Genomic DNA, 18726 nt, shown 5'->3' with positions numbered 1-18726 from the left:
AAGCGCTCTATGAAGAGCATCAAAGGTTTCTGTTTAAAAAGTGTTTTACAGCGTTGAGCAGTGTAACCAATCACAGACATATGTGTTGAGCACATGAACGCAATGGCCAATCTGATGTTTAATTTAGAGAGAATCCGCTTAATACCACTCGTAATGCTGTATTGAGTTTCTGTTCATTGTGTACTTTGAAGTTCTGAATGCTTGCAAATCCTTGCATTATAACTAACAAAATGTAAATAAGAGATTAGTTGCACAGTGTAGACAGTTTAATTTATTGTAAATTTATTTTACACTAGAGTGCATAACTCTTTGAAGTCAATTGACCGCTTCAGTGATTAAAGTAAGTTCTCATTGCTAGCTATATTTAATAATTAATTGCAGGATTGAATATGAAATTGCCATGATTTTCACATTGATAACCATAGCAACAGATGGGACAAAAATCAAATGAAAAAAAAAAAAAAAAGTCTAAATAAATCTTGGAGTGTAAGTGCTGGTAATATACTTGCCACTTGTTCTATATAATGAGTTTTAATTCTTCATTTTATTACTAACATTCCACTTGACCTTTTTAAAGCAATGTTTACTTAATTGAAAAACATTTAAAGGCTGTTAATAACATGATATTATCAAGATATTAAGGTTTTGGCCACACATCTTGAAACATTTTCTTCCTTCTGCAATCTCTACAGATCAAAAGCTGCTAGGTTATTTTAGGGGTGTGCAAAATTGACCAAACAATTCTGTCTCTCTCTCTCTCTATATATATATATATATATATATATATATATATATATATATATATATATATATATATATATATATATATATATATATATATATACGTATATTATTATTTTTTTTTTTCATTTTATATTTTAAGGTCCAGTTCTCGCAATTAACGAACCATTAGCTGCGACTTTTGCCTAAATAGACTCCTGAATTTCTGCTTATTACAGGTAGTTGTTAAGTTTAGGTATTGGGTGGGATTAGGGATGTAGAATATGGTCATGCAGAAAATATGTGCTTGATAAGCACCAATAAATGGCTAATATGTCAAAAATGTGCATGCTAATGAGCAACTAGTTAATAGTGAGAATTGGTCCCTGTTCTAAAGTGTTACCCTTTTTTTTACTGACACATTTATTCCAAAGTCAAGTCACCTTTATTTATATAGCGCTTTTAACAATACAGATTGTGTCAAAGCACTTAACAGTACCAAATTGGAGGATAGAGTGTCAGTAATATATAAAAATAAAATTAAACACTTCAGTTAAGGCATTTCATTGTTGATTTCAGAGAAGTCATTGTCTAGATCAGTTTAGTTTAAATAGTTTCTGCGAAATCAAATTGACGATAATCACAAAAAATTAAGTGTCCCCAACTGAGCAAGCCAGAAGTGACAGCGGCAAGGAACCAAAACTCCCTCTGGGACAGAATGGAGAAAAAAAATAACCTTGGGAGAAACCAGGCTCAGTTGGGGGCCAGTTCTCCTCTGGCCAGGAGATAATTGTTTATTTATTGTTTACTTATCGTTTTAATTAAAATTTTAAATGTATAAATGTATTTATTTATATTTTATATTGTTGCAATTTCTAACAATAATAGCATTATGTAGTTAGGTATTTTATTATATTTTAAGTTATTTTCTTTTATTTTTAGTTTTATTGTATTTAAGTCGAGGTCTTCACTGGGGATATGTCCCCGGGGCTCATCCGGCCTCTGCCGACGATCAGGGAGATATCATCTCCCAGCGCCGATCCACCATCTGGTCCGGACCAAGGTTATAATCGTTAACGAAAACGAACGAAAAAACGAAAACTAGGTGGGAAAAAACATTGTCGTTAACTGAAATAAAAATAAAAACGAGGCATTACAAAAAAACGATAACTAACTAAAACTGTAATGTATGTTTGGCAAAACTAACTAAAATAAAATAAAATTATAGAGTAAATGTCCTTAGTTTTCGTCTTTGTCAAGGTCTTTTTTAACGCTATTTAGAACATGCAGCGTATTCGTTCAGCTGCATTTCCTTTCCCTGCTCTCCCTCTGCCTCTCTGTCACTCATGTGTCTCTCACATGCGCGCGCGCACACACACACACACAGCCCCTCCCCTCTGTGCACACCGCGTCTCCATGAGAACGACTTCGTTCGACGTTGAAAGTTCGCGAAAGGTTGGTATCTCCATCTCTTGAACACCTTCAATCAAACATTAATTTAAATATTTTAAATTCTGAATATAATTTTGTCAGTGTGTTAATGTTGACCCGAGAAGCGATTATGCCTTCTTTAGAAAGTTAACTAGTCGCAAGTTTGAGGTAAAATGCACTTTTTGGTTGTGGTTGTCGATGTCAAAACACTATATAAGCTGTGATTCAAATATAAAATAATGTTATGTAATTTTTTTACTTTTACACTGAATGTTTGCTGCTTCAATCCAGATGAGTAGGCTATTGACTGTAGGCTATAGGGTACATTTAGTATAGCGTGTGAAAATTGTACAGCTGTGGTATTTGTAGGGTGTGAATTCTAGAACATGTGTAGATTTTTGGTACGGCGTGTGGATTTTGTAAGAGGTATTCTTACACATGCTCACACTCTCGCGCACACACACACTCAAGCAACACACACACACACACTCTTGCTCACTCGCGCACACACACACACTCTTGCTCACTCGCGATCGCACGCGCAAACACTCACCCATGCACACTCACTCACGCACACACCCACACTAAAACAAATTGAAAAGCTGTATTTTAAACAGCTGATTCATTAATGCAAGGGACTTACATTATTTTGTTTACCATGTTGGAACTTGTCGGGACACAAGTTTTTTTTTTTTTTTATTAGTTATGTTCTTTTCTCAGATTGAGCTCCCTGACAATCTTGACAGAAATGTCTTGTGTGGCTCAAAAATTAGTTGAATACATGTGGTTCATGTATGTCTTCTTTAGTCTGTTGGCTATTTTGTTTTTTTCTTGGCACACGTCCGTCACTTACACATTTTGCACTTACTGCGGAGACGGTTTACATACATATTTGTGCCCATATGTACATTTTATGTACTGGTGTTATTGTTGAATAAATATTTTCTAAAATTGTATGATGGTTTTGTTGAGTTATTATTACACAATACTTTTTCTGACCTTTTTGAATCTTGCCCCTGACAAATAACCTAAATTACAAAAAAAGACTAAAACTAACACTAAAACTAATAAAAACTAAACTAAAACTAAGCATTTTCAAAAAATAAAAACTAAACTAAACTAGCAAACTCACTTTAAAAACTAATTAAAACTAAACTGAATTTGAAAACAAAAAGTCAAAACGAAATAAAAATAAAAACTAATGAAAAATGCAAAACTATAATAACCCTGGTCCGGACACTGACTGAGAAACAAAATAAGAAAGAAACAGACAAATATTAGCGCACATGCCATTCTTCTTACGATGTAACGAGTACATCGTGTGTTATGGGTAGTGTTCCTGGTTTCCGGTTGATCTAATTAATGCAGCCTAACAATCCTTTAATGGATTTGAATAATAGAAGCGTATTAGTGTGTTATGTGTAAGCCCGGTTAAAGAAATGTGTCTTTAATCTAGATTTAACTGACAGAGTGTGTCTGCATCCCAAACAGCGTTAGGTAGATTGTTCCAGAGTTTGGGTGCTAAATAGGAAAAGGATCTGCCGCCCGCAGTCGATTTTGATATTCTAGGTATTATCAAACGGCCAGAGTTTTGAGAACGCAGCGGACGTGAAGGACTATAATGTGATAAGAGCTCGCTCAGGTACTGAGGAGCTAAGCCATTCAGGGCTTTATAATTAGTTAAGATTTTAAAATCTATACGATGTTTGATAGGGAGCCAGTGCAGTGTTGACAGAACCGGGCTAATATGGCTATAATTCCTGGTTCTAGTAAGAACTCTAGCTGCTGCATTTTGGACCAGCTGTAGTTTGTTGATCAAGCGTGCAGAACAACCACCCAATAAAGCATTACAATAGTCTAACCTTGAGGTCATAAACGCATGAATTCGCACTTCTGCATTTGACGTTGAGAGCATGGGTCGCAATTTAGATTTGTTTTTGAGATGGAAAAACGCAGTTTTACAGATGCTAGAAACATGGCATTCAAATGAAAGATTGCTATCAAACAACACACCTAGGTTCCTAACTGATGAAGAAGAAATGACAGAGCAGCCGTCAAGTGTTAGATAGTGTTCTAGGTATTACATGTGGGGTTTTTAGGTCCGATAATTAACACTTCTGTTTTTTCAGAATTTAGCAGTAAGAAATTACTCGTCATCCAGTTTTTTATATCGACTATGCATTCCGTTTCTCAATTTGGTGTGTTTCACCAGACCGCGAAGAAATATAGAGCTGAGTATCATCAGCATAACAATGAACGCTAACACCATGTCTCCTGATAATATCTCCCAAGGGTACCATGTAAAGCGTGAACAGTAACAGCCCTAGTACTGAGCCTTGAGGTACTCCGTACTGCACTTGTGATCGATATGATACCTCTTCATTCACTGCTACGAATTGATGGCGGTCAGATAAGTACGATTTGAACCATGCTAAGGCACTTCCACTAATGCCAACAAAGTGTTCTAGTCTATTCAAAAGAATGTTGTGGTCGATAGTGTCGAATGCAGCGCTAAGGTCCAGTAGCACTAATAAAGAGGTACAACCACGATCAGATGATAGAAGCAGATCATTTGTAACTCTAATGAGAGCAGTCTCAGTACTATGATACGGTCTAAATCCTGACTGGAATATAATTGTGAGGATACTACCTTTTCTAGTATCTTTGACAGAAAAGGGAGATTTGAGATCGGTCTGTAATTAACTAGATCTTTGGGGTCAAGTTGTGGTTTTTTAATGAGAGGCTTAATTACAGCCAATTTGAAGGTTTTGGGGACATATCCTAATAACAATGACGAATTAATAATAGCCAAAAGAGGATCTATGACTTCTGGAAGCAGCTCTTTTAGTAGTTTAGATGGAATAGGGTCTAACATACATGCTGTTGGTTTAGATGATTTAACAAATTTATACAATTCTTCCTCTCCTATAGTAGAGAATGAGTGGAATTGTTCCTCAGGGGATCTATAGTGCACTATCTGATGCGATACTGTAGCTGACGGCTGCATGATTACAATTTTATCTCTGATAGTATCGATCTTGGAAGTAAAGTAGTTCATAAAGTCATTACTGCTGTGCTCTTGGGGAATGCCAACACCTGTTGATGCTTTATTTTTCTTTAATTTAGCCACTGTAGTGAATAAATACCGGGGGGGTTATGTTTGTTTTCTTCTAGAAGAGACGAAAAGTAATCAGATCTAGCAGTTTTTATTGCTTTTCTGTAGGACAGGGTACTTTCCCACGAAGCTATATGAAATACCTCTAGTTTTGTTTTCCTCCAGCTGCGTTCCATTTTCCGGGCTGCTCTCTTTAGGGTGCGAGTGTGCTCATTATACCACGGAGTCAGACTGTTTTCTTTGATCTTCCTTAAGCGTAAAGGAGCAACTGTATCTAAAGTGCTAGAAAAGAGAGTCCATAGTTTCTGTTACATCAAGTTGTTCTGAGCTATTGGATATGCTGAGGAATTGAGATAAATCAGGAAGATTACTTACAAAGCAGTCTTTTGTGGTAGAAGTGATGGTTCTACTATACTTGTAACAAGGAGTAGAATTTACAGTTTTAGCTATATGGAGTTTACACAAGACTAGATAATGATCTGAGATATCATCGCTTTGCTGCAGAATTTCAACACCACTAACATCAACAGTATTAAACAGTATTTCACATGACAGTATTAAATCTAGAGTATGATTTCGACAATGAGTAGGTCCTGAAACGTGTTGTCTAACCCCTATAGAGTTCAGAATGTCTATGAATGCTGATCCTAATGCATCTTTTTCATTATCGACATGGATATTAAAATCGCCAACAATTAAGACTTTATCTGCAGCCAGTACTAACTCCGATAGAAAATCAGCAAATTCTTTAATAACGTCTGTATGGTGCCCTGGTGGCCTGTATACAGTAGCCAGTACAAACATCATAGGGGATTTATCACTAACACATGTTTCTCTAGATAATGTTATACGCAGCACTTTTGAAACGTTTGTCTAACCCCTATAGAGTTCAGAATGTCTATGAATGCTGATCCTAATGCATCTTTTTCATTATCGACATGGATATTAAAATCGCCAACAATTAAGACTTTATCTGCAGCCAGTACTAACTCCGATAGAAAATCAGCAAATTCTTTAATAACGTCTGTATGGTGCCCTGGTGGCCTGTATACAGTAGCCAGTACAAACATCATAGGGGATTTATCACTAACACATGTTTCTCTAGATAATGTTATACGCAGCACTTTTGAAACGTTTGTCTAACCCCTATAGAGTTCAGAATGTCTATGAATGCTGATCCTAATGCATCTTTTTCATTATCGACATGGATATTAAAATCGCCAACAATTAAGACTTTATCTGCAGCCAGTACTAACTCCGATAGAAAATCAGCAAATTCTTTAATAACGTCTGTATGGTGCCCTGGTGGCCTGTATACAGTAGCCAGTACAAACATCATAGGGGATTTATCACTAACACATGTTTCTCGAGATAATGTTATACGCAGCACCATAACTTCAAACGAGTTATACAATATTTAAAGCCTTTAAATAATTTGTGTTTGCGCGCCCCCAAGTTGTGTTTTACTGTAACTTCAGCAGCTCCAGACAGGTGAGCAAAAGCGCCAATCTCATTGGTCGGATAGCGGGCACCACTTAGACATCCAGCCACTGAGTGACGACAGTCTGCTAACAATCTCATCGCCACGGTAAGCAGGGAGGGGGCCAGAGCATATTACAGTGTCTGACATCGTACGTGCAAGTTCACACACCTCTTTAACATTATTTTTAGTGATCTCCGACTGGCGAAGTCGAACATCATTAGCGCCAACATGAATAACAATCTTACTGAATTTACGTTTAGCGTTAGTCAGCACTTTGCCAAGATGTCAGGCGCTCTGGCTCCCGGTAAACAATGGACTAAGGTGGCTGGTGTCTCTATTTTCACGTTCCGTACAATAGAATCGCCAATAACTAGTCACTGAGTGGGGAGAACCTGTTTGATGTTTTGATCGGAATGGAAGAGCGGTGTTTTGACCCTCGACTAGGCCGCCTCACTGTCACCCAGTTGCCCTGCTGCATGGGTTCTACCAAAACCGAACAATGTACAGGACTCCCTGAGCTAGTCGCATCCAAAGCCGTATCTACAGCCCTCACATTCTTACTGTCCTCAGTTAAAGTTTGGATGCTTGTTGCTAGTTATAAAATCTTCTCTGTCAGCCTAACTACGTATATCCCTGCAATTATCACATGTGAATCCCTCGTCGCCGACAGAGAGAGATAAACTGCACATGTGACATGAAGTGCAAATAACAAGAGAAGGAGAAGCCATTACTCACCGTTATAGAGGAATGATTTGCTTACCACTGTTGTTTGATGAACTGGTGAGTTCAAACGGAGCGAGAGAGCAATAAAAAGGAGCGAGGAAAAAGAAAACAATAATAGGTGCAAGTAGAAACGCGAGTGGAAACACGAATGACAAGCTAACCGGCTAACGAATGGCACACGCGTTGCACTCGCGGTTTTAGATTAAAAGCAAACGATCAAATTAGTCAGATTAGTTTGATAGATAATATCAGAAATATGGAGGGAATTAAGTTATATTTTATCACTTTAAACAGCAGAGAGTGATTAGTAAAATTCAGCAGAAAGCGAAGCTACACGGAGCTACAATCGCAAACCTCTCAGCAGAACGGCAGACAGGAGCAATCGAGCAGTGCAGAAGGAAGACGGAAGGAAGACTTGTTCAAAACAGCTAATTCATTTTGCCTCTACATCTTGATTTTGTAACTGCATTCTAATTGCCTTCATCCAGCAGTAAAAGAATCTCAGGACTGTTTTCATTTGTTTTGCAAAGTGAGTTACATAATGTCAGTTCACACATTGTTAAAAAATTACGATATTATAGTTATAAATATGACACACCCCTAGCTCATTTACTTTTTTCATCATAACCTGTCCAGTGTGTCTTGTAATATTGTTTAATATTGCACACTTTACTATAGCCACAGGTTGTGAGGTAGGCTCAACCGGTAGGCATTGATCTGACAGAACAAATACCTTTCTTTCCATTTCTCCTGAAATATACGCCCTTCCAGGTCAAATTTCTTCTCTTGAATGTTTAAAATCACAAGTAACTTGTCACACAAGCATTAGTTGCAAAGCAGCTGTATCATCACTTAGGTGCTGCTCGAGATTCTGGTGCCAGAAGTGCACGTGTGTTAAGTGTTCCGAGGCATTACATCAATGCAAAGAAATTAACTATTTGTTCCGCTTTAAAAAATAAAATACTGTAGCAAATACACTTTATTTAATTTTCTAAATAATATTTTATTTGTTATTTATTATTATTTTAGATTATTGTTCAAATCAATGTCCAAAAATCCAGGCCGGATTGAACACCTTTGTTGGCCTTAATCAGTCTGCAGACCATATGTTTTGACACCTCTGTTCTAAGATGTCTAAGATGTTTTCTTCTATGAATCCATTATGTGATAAATGCAGTCAAAATCTAGCCTCACTGGTACATATAATATGTTCTGAAATTATTGCAATTATTAGACTTTAGTTTTTCAATTTCTGTCAGAGGCATTAGGAAATCCACCAAACTTAGATCCAGTTTACCTGGTTTTGGTGTCAGAAATGACAGTGTGTACAGTATATGTCAAAAAAATCTATATAATATGCTTGGAGTTGTCACACTATTAGCACACACATTAATTTTGCTAATACATTTTATGTTATGTTAACATGTTAATGTTTTTGCTATGGTACAGAGAACCAAGACATTTTACTGGTATTTACTGGCCACACTTTATTTTAAGGTCCAATTCTCTCTATTAACAAACCATTAACTAGGACTTTTGACTCTAAACTTTGCTGGTTATTAATAGTTAGTAAGGTAGTTGTTCAATTTAGGCATTGGGTAGGATTAGGGATGTAGAATATGGTCATGCAGAATAGGCACTAATAGGCAATATGTTAATAACAGGCATGCTAATAAGCATCTAGTTTATAGTGAGAATTGTTCCCTATTCTAAAGTGTTACTGAAATTTTAGTACCATGTCAACAGAAGTTTGCAGAATTTTGAAACTATCAAATTATTAATTCAGTATGGTAAATTTAACGTTTAATCATTACACTCATACTCATTTCTTTATCACTATGAAATATGGTCTGAAAAATCTACAGAGAAATCTGGTAATTTGAGTCTGGAACAACATGGAATTTTGACATGGAAAATGTGTAGGAACCCTAATATATAGATTATACTAATATATGATACTCCAATATTTTCATTGCCTTTATTTATACATGTTATTGTTTTAGCAAAATCCTATATCGAATCTATGTGTATGTGTTGATATATTGGTAAAAAAAATTAACAATTTTGATACATATATATGTATATATTGAATAAAACTCTCTTGAGTATTTTAAATTTGCATTTACCCTGTTTTGCCGTTAAATGTGTGCCCCAGCCTATAAAGTTTATGTATCTGGGATCCTCAACGCGATTTTTAAAACACTGCAGAAAACCTGCACGACAATGTTACATGTTTACTTCAGTAAATTGCATTTAGTTATCATTTGTGAGGTAAAAAAAATATTTTGAGTGAAATTTCAAATCATGGTTGTTTTTTCTACCATTCAGAGTCAGAAATTAATTAGGGCTTGGAGCAAAAATATCCGCTATAGTATAAGTATGTTAATTTCATCTCTCCATTGGCTTGTATCTGCTCAACTTTTTCTCAGTAAGGGCTATAGATGATATGTACCAATTTTTTGGGAAATCGGACCTAGGATCGGATTTTACATAAAAGACAAGAGGAAAATCACTTTAAAACTAATTTAGGAAGCCTTCCACTGTACACTGGTTAACTGGCTTTTATTGCTGTTTTAGCTGTCCCAGTGAAGAGTATGGCATTCAGTGCATACAAGCAACATGTAAACTTCTAGAAAAGATCTGCAAAAGAATTCATTACTACAGCTATGCACAGAATTCCACTGAAATTCCTGTTGCTTGCATGAGCCTCATGGCCTCCGTATCAGGATTTGCCCAGGTACACCACCACACAATTTTTTAAATAGCTGATTAAAGCAAGTAGAATTGACTCGGTATGTCTAAATATTTGTTCAACCTTAAGGTGACACAACAAGCTGACACTTTTCCTGAGAAGACTCTTGTGTTACTCAACGAGGCCAAGAAAACTATGAGGACATGGATCAGACAAACTTTCAAAGGAAAACTTTTGGACAGTAGCTATATGTCGGCTGTCAGCTTCACAAAAGAGATTGAGGTAAGCAGAACAGGTACAGTTGAGGTCATAAGTTTATAAATGCAGTACTAAATAAAATAGTTTCCTTGAAATATGAACACAAATCATACTGCTATTTTGTCTTGTGCACTGTATGTACAGATTCACTTTTGAAATAGCTTATTCAGGACAGTAATAAATTTTTTTTTTTTTTATAATTTCTCTTATTTTCAACTGTATGTTTATATAAAATAACCAATGGTAGAATTCTTCTATATTAGCAATTTATAGTTTATTATAATGATGTTGTTTGTTCTGCTTTACAGATGTGGAATAATATTATAGCCATAGATTTCATGAGTAAGGACTTCACTAAAGAATGGAGAGAGACATTTACACTGGACTTTGAGGGGAAATATCAGCAGGTATTAATTAGACAGCTCCAGTATGCATGTCTACTAGGGTCGGGAGTTGAGAACCGGTGCAATATTTATTTATTTATTTGTACTTTTATTTTAAAAATACTAATAATTTAAAGTCATGACATTGGGTTCTGTTGACGTTATTGAATATCAGCACTTTTCTATTTTCTATTACACTACGTGAAAAAGTAATTGCCCCCTAAATCTAATAACTGGTTGTGCCACCCTTTGCAGCAACAACTGCAATCAAGCGTTTGCGATAACTGGCAATGAATCTTTCACATCGCTGTGGAGGATTTTTGACCCACTTTTCTTTACAGATTGCTTTTAATTCAGCCACATTGGAGGGTTTTCAAGCATGAAAGGACTGTTTAAGGTCATGCCACAGCATCTCAATCAGATTTAAGTCTGGTCTTTGATTTGGCCACTCCAAAACCTTAATTTTGTTTTTCTTCAGCCATTCAGAGGTGGACTTGCTAGAGTGTTTGGGATCATTGTCTTGCTGCATAACTGCATTTTATTTGGCAAATGTGCGACAAGCCTTTGTGTACTTTTTTGGTCTGCCTTAGAACTCTCCCATGGATGCCGTTTTTCCCCAGTCTCTTTCTTATTGTTGAATCATGAACACTGTCCTTAATTGAGGCAAGTGAGGCCTGCAGTTCTTTAGATGTTCTTAATGACCTCCTGGATGAGTTGTCGTCGCTCTCTTGGGAGTAATATTGGTAGACCAGCCACTCCTGGGAAGGTTCACCACTGTTACAAGTTTTTTCCATTTGTGGATAATGGCTCTGACCATGGTTCGCTGGAGTCCCAAAGCCTTAGAAATGGCTTTATAACCCTTTCCAGACTGATACATGTCAACTATTTTGTTTCTCATCTGTTCTTGAATTTCTTTAGATTGCAGCATGATTTGTTGCTCTTTAAGCATGCTTTACTTTGTCAGACAGGTTCTATTTAAGTGATTTCTTGATTCAACAGGTCTGGCAGTAATCAGGCCCGGGTGTGGCTAGTGAAATTTAACTCAGCTTTCTAAAATAATGTGGTTAATCACAGTTCTTTCATGATTTAACAGAAGGGGGCAATTCATTTTTCATGTAGGGCCAGGTAGGTTTGGACAGCTTTTTTCCCTTAATAAATTAAATCATCATTTACAAACTGCATATTATATTTACTTGCGTTTCCTTTGTGTAATATTAATATTTGTTTGATGGTCTGAATCTTTTAAGTGTGACAAATATCCACAAAATTAAAAAAAAAAACAGGAAGGGGGCAAAAACCTTTTCACGGCACTATAGATATATATACACACACATATATGAGGGGCCGTACAAGCCATAATTCATTCTGGTGCTCTCACACACATACATTCTCCTTTCACACACATGCATTTCTACTCTCACACACACTTATATTCTCTTTTCACATACATATATTTCTATTCTCACACACTTATATTCTCTTTTCACATACATATATTTCTATTCTCACACACTTATATTCTCTTTTCACATACATATATTTCTATTCTCACACACTTGCATTCTCCTTTCGTATACATATAATTTTACTTTCACACACATACATTCTCCTTTCACACACACACATTTCTACTCTCACACATACTTATATTCTCTTTTCACATACATACATTTCTGTTCTCACACACTTACATTCTCCTTTCACATTCATATATTTAACTCTCATATTCATATATTTTACGCACACGTTTATACATTTTGCTCTTATGCAAATGTATTCAAAGTATACATTTAATATTATAAAAAATAAATGTGTGTAAGAAGAAAATGCATGTATGTCTAAAGAAAATATGTACATGTAAGAGAAGAATATATGTATGTGTGAGAGAGTATAGTGAAATCGGAAGGAGTATAGTGGAAACGGAAGGAGTATGATGGAAACGGAAGGCAGGTTAGGCGCAGCCTCAGCCGTGTTGCCAGAGACACTTACTATAAGCGTCTATGGATTTTTTCACTATGTGACAATTTAGGAAGTGAATAAAGTGGGAGGAGGCAGAATCAGGTTAGGGTCAGCGATATTTTTATGTTATTTCCATTACTCAAGATTTGGACTCATTGCGGTTTATTTCTTTTTAGATAGTTTTGTTTGTTTTTCGTAGCAATATCTGACACTGCATCTCCGGCATTTAAACTGACACGTGTCTACTACACCGGACGCAAGCGGCCCGGCATGATACAATATGGAACCTATTATAATGATACGGTCTACATGGGATGCGGCACAATATGATAAATCCCCGACAGTAAAACTGATGCATCATTCTATTCATGACATACTGACACAAAGTTCAAATGATTTGCAATAGTCGCTTTGTCGCGTCCAGTGCAGACTACTAGACCGTTGCAGCACGGCTCCTCCGGTGTAGACACCGTGTGACAGAAATCAAAAATGGTCCATATACAGCGCGGGAAGGTTATTCCTGACAGGAGACAATTCGGTAACACAAACATAGTGATCATCATGATATTACAAAGATGCACCGAAGACAGACACGAAGAGGAGAGAATAGTCATGCAAGCAGATAAAATACTGTACCAGAGAACAAATTCATTGTTTGAGATGCTCGAAATGGAAGAAAACCATAAATATACTGAATTGGGATGTGGGTTATTATGAATGTATTTCTGAGGAGAATTGTCTTCAGAAAAGTTTTGAAGCCATTTTCTTTTCCTCTTACCTCTATAAAATACGTAAAGTATTAAATTAGTGTTTATAAGCGTGGAGCTGTGTACAGCAGTGGAAACGCTATATTGCTATTGCTGTTCTATAAGCGCCACCTGCTGTCAGAAAGTGAATTTGTCTTCAGTACAGAAAGTACAGACATAAAATAAGGTAATAAAACATTAATAATAAATAAAATATGTATTCAGCTTGTCTGATGTTTTAGTTTTGTGCAGTTGCATCATGTTGCAGATACTTTTGTTTGTTTGCTTAAGGTTAATTTGACCAGTAACAGAGCAAAATAAACAATTAAAGGTGCAATAGGTGATTGTCTTCAGAAACATTTTTTGTTATTCTGGTTGAAAGTCTCTTCACATCCTGATAGCAATCATTAAGTGAAGTGGTCTAAATGTATTTATCTATATTTATATATTATGTGGAAGGTGTTGGACCAAGAAATGTTCGTCCAATCAAAACACTCGGTCCAAGCGTTTTAATTGTCTTTCCTACCTGCCTGTCAATATATGTATTTTCATACCTCTGCGCAACCTGTTCGCGCAGACAGGATTCGTCATAAGCGCATTCAAGCACGCAGTGCAGACACCTAGAATAGCAGGCAAACATCAACAATCCGTTGATGTTTATTTCACTCTGGAACATTCATTCACGGATTTATGCTGCGCAGCGTCTTCACACACAGATGAAACTTACTAGAGAAGTGTGAAGTGTGACATAATATACCTCTGTAAATAAATACAATTTAAATTCATGTCTCGCACACTGTAATGCCCTTTGTATGGTACGCTCGCTTTGAACTGGAATCATGGCGGAATATCTGGCGATGTCCACTACGCTGGGCACTTATGACTTACGGTCGAATAGAACAACCGTCGGACGTGATAAGATATGAAATGTGCGGGGAGGGCGCAAGGACTGTAATTGGAAACTGTTGATGTAGCCTATTGTAGTAATTTAATGTTGTCTCTGGTATTGTGCTATATGTGCGTTCAGGGGGCGTGGCTTTGGATGGCGATTGCTGGGAGGGTGGGACATTTGCTTTCAGTGCTATCAGGCTAAAGTTAGCATTTTCCGAGATCTCCTATTGCACCTTTAATAAATTAAAATAAATAAACAAATAGGCAACGAGTATGGGAATCGGCCCATTTTAATATAAAAAAATCGCCAATTGGAGTTGGTCACGAAAAATCCGGATCAGTGCATCCTTTGTGCATAGATCTGTAGAACAAGTGGGTAACATAATGATATTTTAAAATTAAGATTAAGCAATTAAAAAAAATTACTTAAAAAGAAAACAGGAGGACTTTGAATAGCATAGTCTGCACATGTAATTCTTGGTCTGAGAGTGACTTCCTACTTAAACAGGAAGTAATGGATATCAAAAAAAAAGTTAGAAATGTATGTATGTGAATGGAGAATGTATGTGTGTGAAAAAGAGTAGAAATGTATGTATGTATGTATGTATGTGAAAGCAGAAATGTATGTATGAGAATGTGTGTTTGTGAGAGTAGAAATGTATGTGTGTGAAAGGAGAATGTATGTGTGTGAGAGTAGAAATGTATGTGTGAAAGGAGAATGTGTGTGTGTGAGAGTAGAAATGTATGTGTGTGAAAGGAGAATGTATGTGTGTGAGAGTATAAATGTATGTGTGAAAGGAGAATATATTGTGTGTGAGAGTAGAAATGTATGTGTGAAAGGAGAATGTGTTTGTTCGAGAGTAGAAATGTATGTGTGTGAAAGGAGAATGTATGTGTGTGAGAGCACCAGAATGAATTATGGCTTGTTACGGCCCCTCATACACATACATGCATACATACATACACACACACACACACACACAAATACACACACATATATAATATATAATTTATATATAATATAAATTAAATTATATATAAAGGTACACAGATGTCACAGTTTGGTACGTAACTCGGTTCGGGGGTCACTGTTTGATACGATTTCGGTACAACAGGGAAAAAAAATCTATTATGCTCGGTTTCTTTTCATTTATTTTGAAGAGTATAATTACCCAATGATATAACTGCGCAAGAAAGAATTGAAATATATATTTTCTCTTTGTTTCCTTCCTGTGAGCTACTGAAATGAGAAAAACATTTATTTCATAATGATATTTTCATAATGAAAATGAAAGGTTAGGTTTTTGTGACTGTTTTAATAAAAGATTAATTTTCACAGCCGCCTTTGATCATATTTACCAAGGGTGCATATACAGTGTCCTCCATAAATATTGGAACAGTAAAGACAAAATTGCTCTGTGGGCTGTGGAGTCAAGACAATTACAAATATAATTAAAAGATGAATATGAGACAAAACGACAGAATGTCACATTTTATTATTAGCCGTTTTACCAAATAAAAAGAACAGCACTTTTAGAGTTCACATATTTGGAAGTTAGTTGAACATAAGGCAGATATAAAAGATTAAAAGCTATTATTTAGTTGCAGATCCCTTGCGCACAATCACAGCAGTGAGTCTGTGACCCATAGACATCACCAGACTCTTGGTCTCATCCTTTGAAATACTTTTCCCAGCCTTTAATGTAGCCAATTCCAATTGTTGCTTGTTTTGGGGAGTTTCTGCCTTTACTCTCCTCTCCAGCTGGTGAAATTCATGTTCACTCAGATTTAAATCTGGAGATTGACTTGGGCAATCTAATACTTTCCATTTCTTTGCCCTTATAAATTCCTTGACTGAACTGGTAGGGTGTTTTGGGTCATTGTCCTGATGCGATATGAAGCACTTCCCAATGAATCTGGTGGCATTTTCTTGAATATTGGTAGGCAAGATGGTTTTGTACCCTTCCAAATTCAGTCTGCTACTGTCATCATACATTAAGTCATCAGTAAAGTTGAGAGGGCCTGTTCCAGAGACAGCCATGCATGCCCATGCCATTACAACACCTCCACCATGCTTTACAGATGAGGCTGTATGCTTGGGATCATTGCAGTTCCCTTTTTTTCCTCCACATTTTTGCTTTCCCATCACTTAGATAACGGTTCATCTTTGTCTCATCGGTACATAAACACTGTTCCAAAACTCTTCTGGCTCACCTTTGTGCTTTTTTGCAAACTCTAATCTTGCCTTTCTATTTTGGGTGCTGGTCAGAGGTTTGCATCTTGCTGTGTAGCATTCTGTGTCAAAGTCTCCTGAGGACAGTAAATTGTCAGAGCATCACCCCAGCTTTCTGGAAGTTGTTGGTGATTTTACAGACACGTCTTTTAGGGTTCATTTTCACAGCTTTTATGATTTGTCTGTCATCAAGTACTGTTGTTTTCTCAGCCGATCAGGTCGTTGTTGGTTGTTGGTGTCGCTGGTGGTTTCCAAACTCTTGATTTCTCCATGCCCTTTATTTTTGCTATAGCTCTAATTGACTTCCTCTTTTCTTTTCTTTTAGCATCCAAATTGCTTGCCTTTCTCTCAAAGTCAGCTCTCTCATCTTCATTCTGGTTTGTGTGTGTCATCATCGAATGCAAGGTTCAGAATGCAGAAGTAATGAATACAACTGATACAACACATTCCCTGCTTTTAATATCTGAAGAATTAATGCAACAGGACACCGCTGATCACTTAGAAAGACCTGTGAGGCAACTGTTCCAATACTTATGCTCACATCAGATAGGGGGATGAAACTCTAAGAGTGCTGAACTTCTTAGCTGGTAAAACATCTATACTCACCCAATAATAAAATGTGACATTCTGTAGTTTTGTCTCGTATTCATCTTTTAATCATATTTGTAAATGTCTTTCTTTACTTACTTACTTTTGTCATTTAGCAGACGCTTTTGTCCAAAGCGACTTACAAATAAGAAAAAGTAACTAAAACTAAAAGTTACAACTCTATAAATACTATATACCCACATATTTAAAGTCGTGACGTATTGTCAAGTATGGTGACCCATACTCGAAATTGGTGCTCTGCGTTTAACCCATCCAAGTGCACACACACAGCAGTGAGTAGTGAACAAATCCACACACACACACACACACACCGTGAACACACACCCGGAGCAGTGGGCAGCCATGCTGCAGCGCCCGGGGAGCAATTTAAGAAAATAAAGAAATTAAATAAAATTGACACATGCATATAACAACATTTAAATAATAAACATATAAATGAACTTGACTCCACAGCCAACAAAGCAAGTTTGTCTTTACTGTTCCAATACTTTTGGAGGGCACTGTATGTATATGTGAAGAGTTCATTTGCAAAAACCGATAAACGATAAAATAAAAAAAAGAGCTGATTGCCGCACATTATGCACTAAACACGCTTTGTCAAAAAAGCCTTGTTGTTTTTGAACAGAAGCCAATAAGTCCATTTTAGCGAATCAGCACGCTGTATTCATGTCAGGTGACAAGGCTACTTTCACTTTGAAAAGACGTGCTAGCTGAGAGGCATTTCATCAAAGCTGACTAAAAGTGATCGAGGATGGATAATTCTGACAGACTTGATGAACCTGTGATATCTTCTTCAGGGCGAAAAAGGAAAATAAAAGCTGAAATGTTTTCATGGACCCTTGCGAAAGTGCGCATTACAATGGTGAGGGAAAAGCTCTGTGTATTGCATGCAATCACATCCATAATCTATGATCTCAACAACAACAACATTTGTCAGAGATCTACGTTGTCATCTGAGGAGATTACAAAGATTAAACGAGTGTTTTTTATGTGGAGTTACCTGCTTTTGCAAAAAAAACACTGTTGGAGTTATCTGCTTTTGCTATAAAACAAACTTTTAATATGTAAAAGAAACATACTTTCAATGAACTTTAATTTTGTAAATTACCTGTATTTGTTTACGTTATAATTACTTGATCAAAACAACCCAACTACAGTTTGATTGATATTGTGCAATAAAAAAAAACGCGATTTCTGAAAAAAAGTTATTAGTTTTTGCAAATGAACTCTTCATTATTTTATGTATATATCTGTGTGTGTGTGTGTATGCCTCATTAGATACTGGATACTTAGATTATATACTTTCTATCGGCCGCGATATGTATGCCATCCACCATTTTTGGAGCGGTCTGCGAACCCTCGAGCGCAAGTTGACTTTGTGCTTCTACATCAGCAAGTTATACGCATGTATATCTTTGAATATTTATTGATTATTATGGTGAATGTCGTCAAGTTGACGGTTCCAAAATGGTGGACACGTCAA

At 36.5% G+C, this 18726-nt stretch overlaps 1 protein-coding gene across 3 annotated transcripts in view; it reads left to right on the top strand.

The window, feature by feature from the left end:
* Nucleotides 1–18726, top strand: part of LOC306866505 (E3 ubiquitin-protein ligase rnf213-alpha-like) — a 131179-nt gene that overhangs the window by 56760 nt on the left and 55693 nt on the right. For all 3 annotated transcript variants that reach the window (XM_079411754.1, XM_079411752.1, XM_079411753.1), the window contains 3 exons: nt 10050–10209; nt 10294–10446; nt 10731–10829. In XM_079411754.1, the coding sequence (XP_079267880.1) occupies nt 10050–10209; nt 10294–10446; nt 10731–10829 (412 nt within the window). The remainder of the gene's footprint in view (nt 1–10049; nt 10210–10293; nt 10447–10730; nt 10830–18726) is intronic.

The sequence above is a fragment of the Barbus barbus genome (assembly GCF_936440315.1).
Source record: "Barbus barbus genome assembly, chromosome: 4".
In the NCBI taxonomy this organism is placed as follows: Eukaryota; Metazoa; Chordata; class Actinopteri; order Cypriniformes; family Cyprinidae; genus Barbus; species Barbus barbus.
The sequence above is the reverse complement of the archived record's forward strand: the minus strand, read 5'-3'. Positions and strand labels throughout refer to the sequence as shown.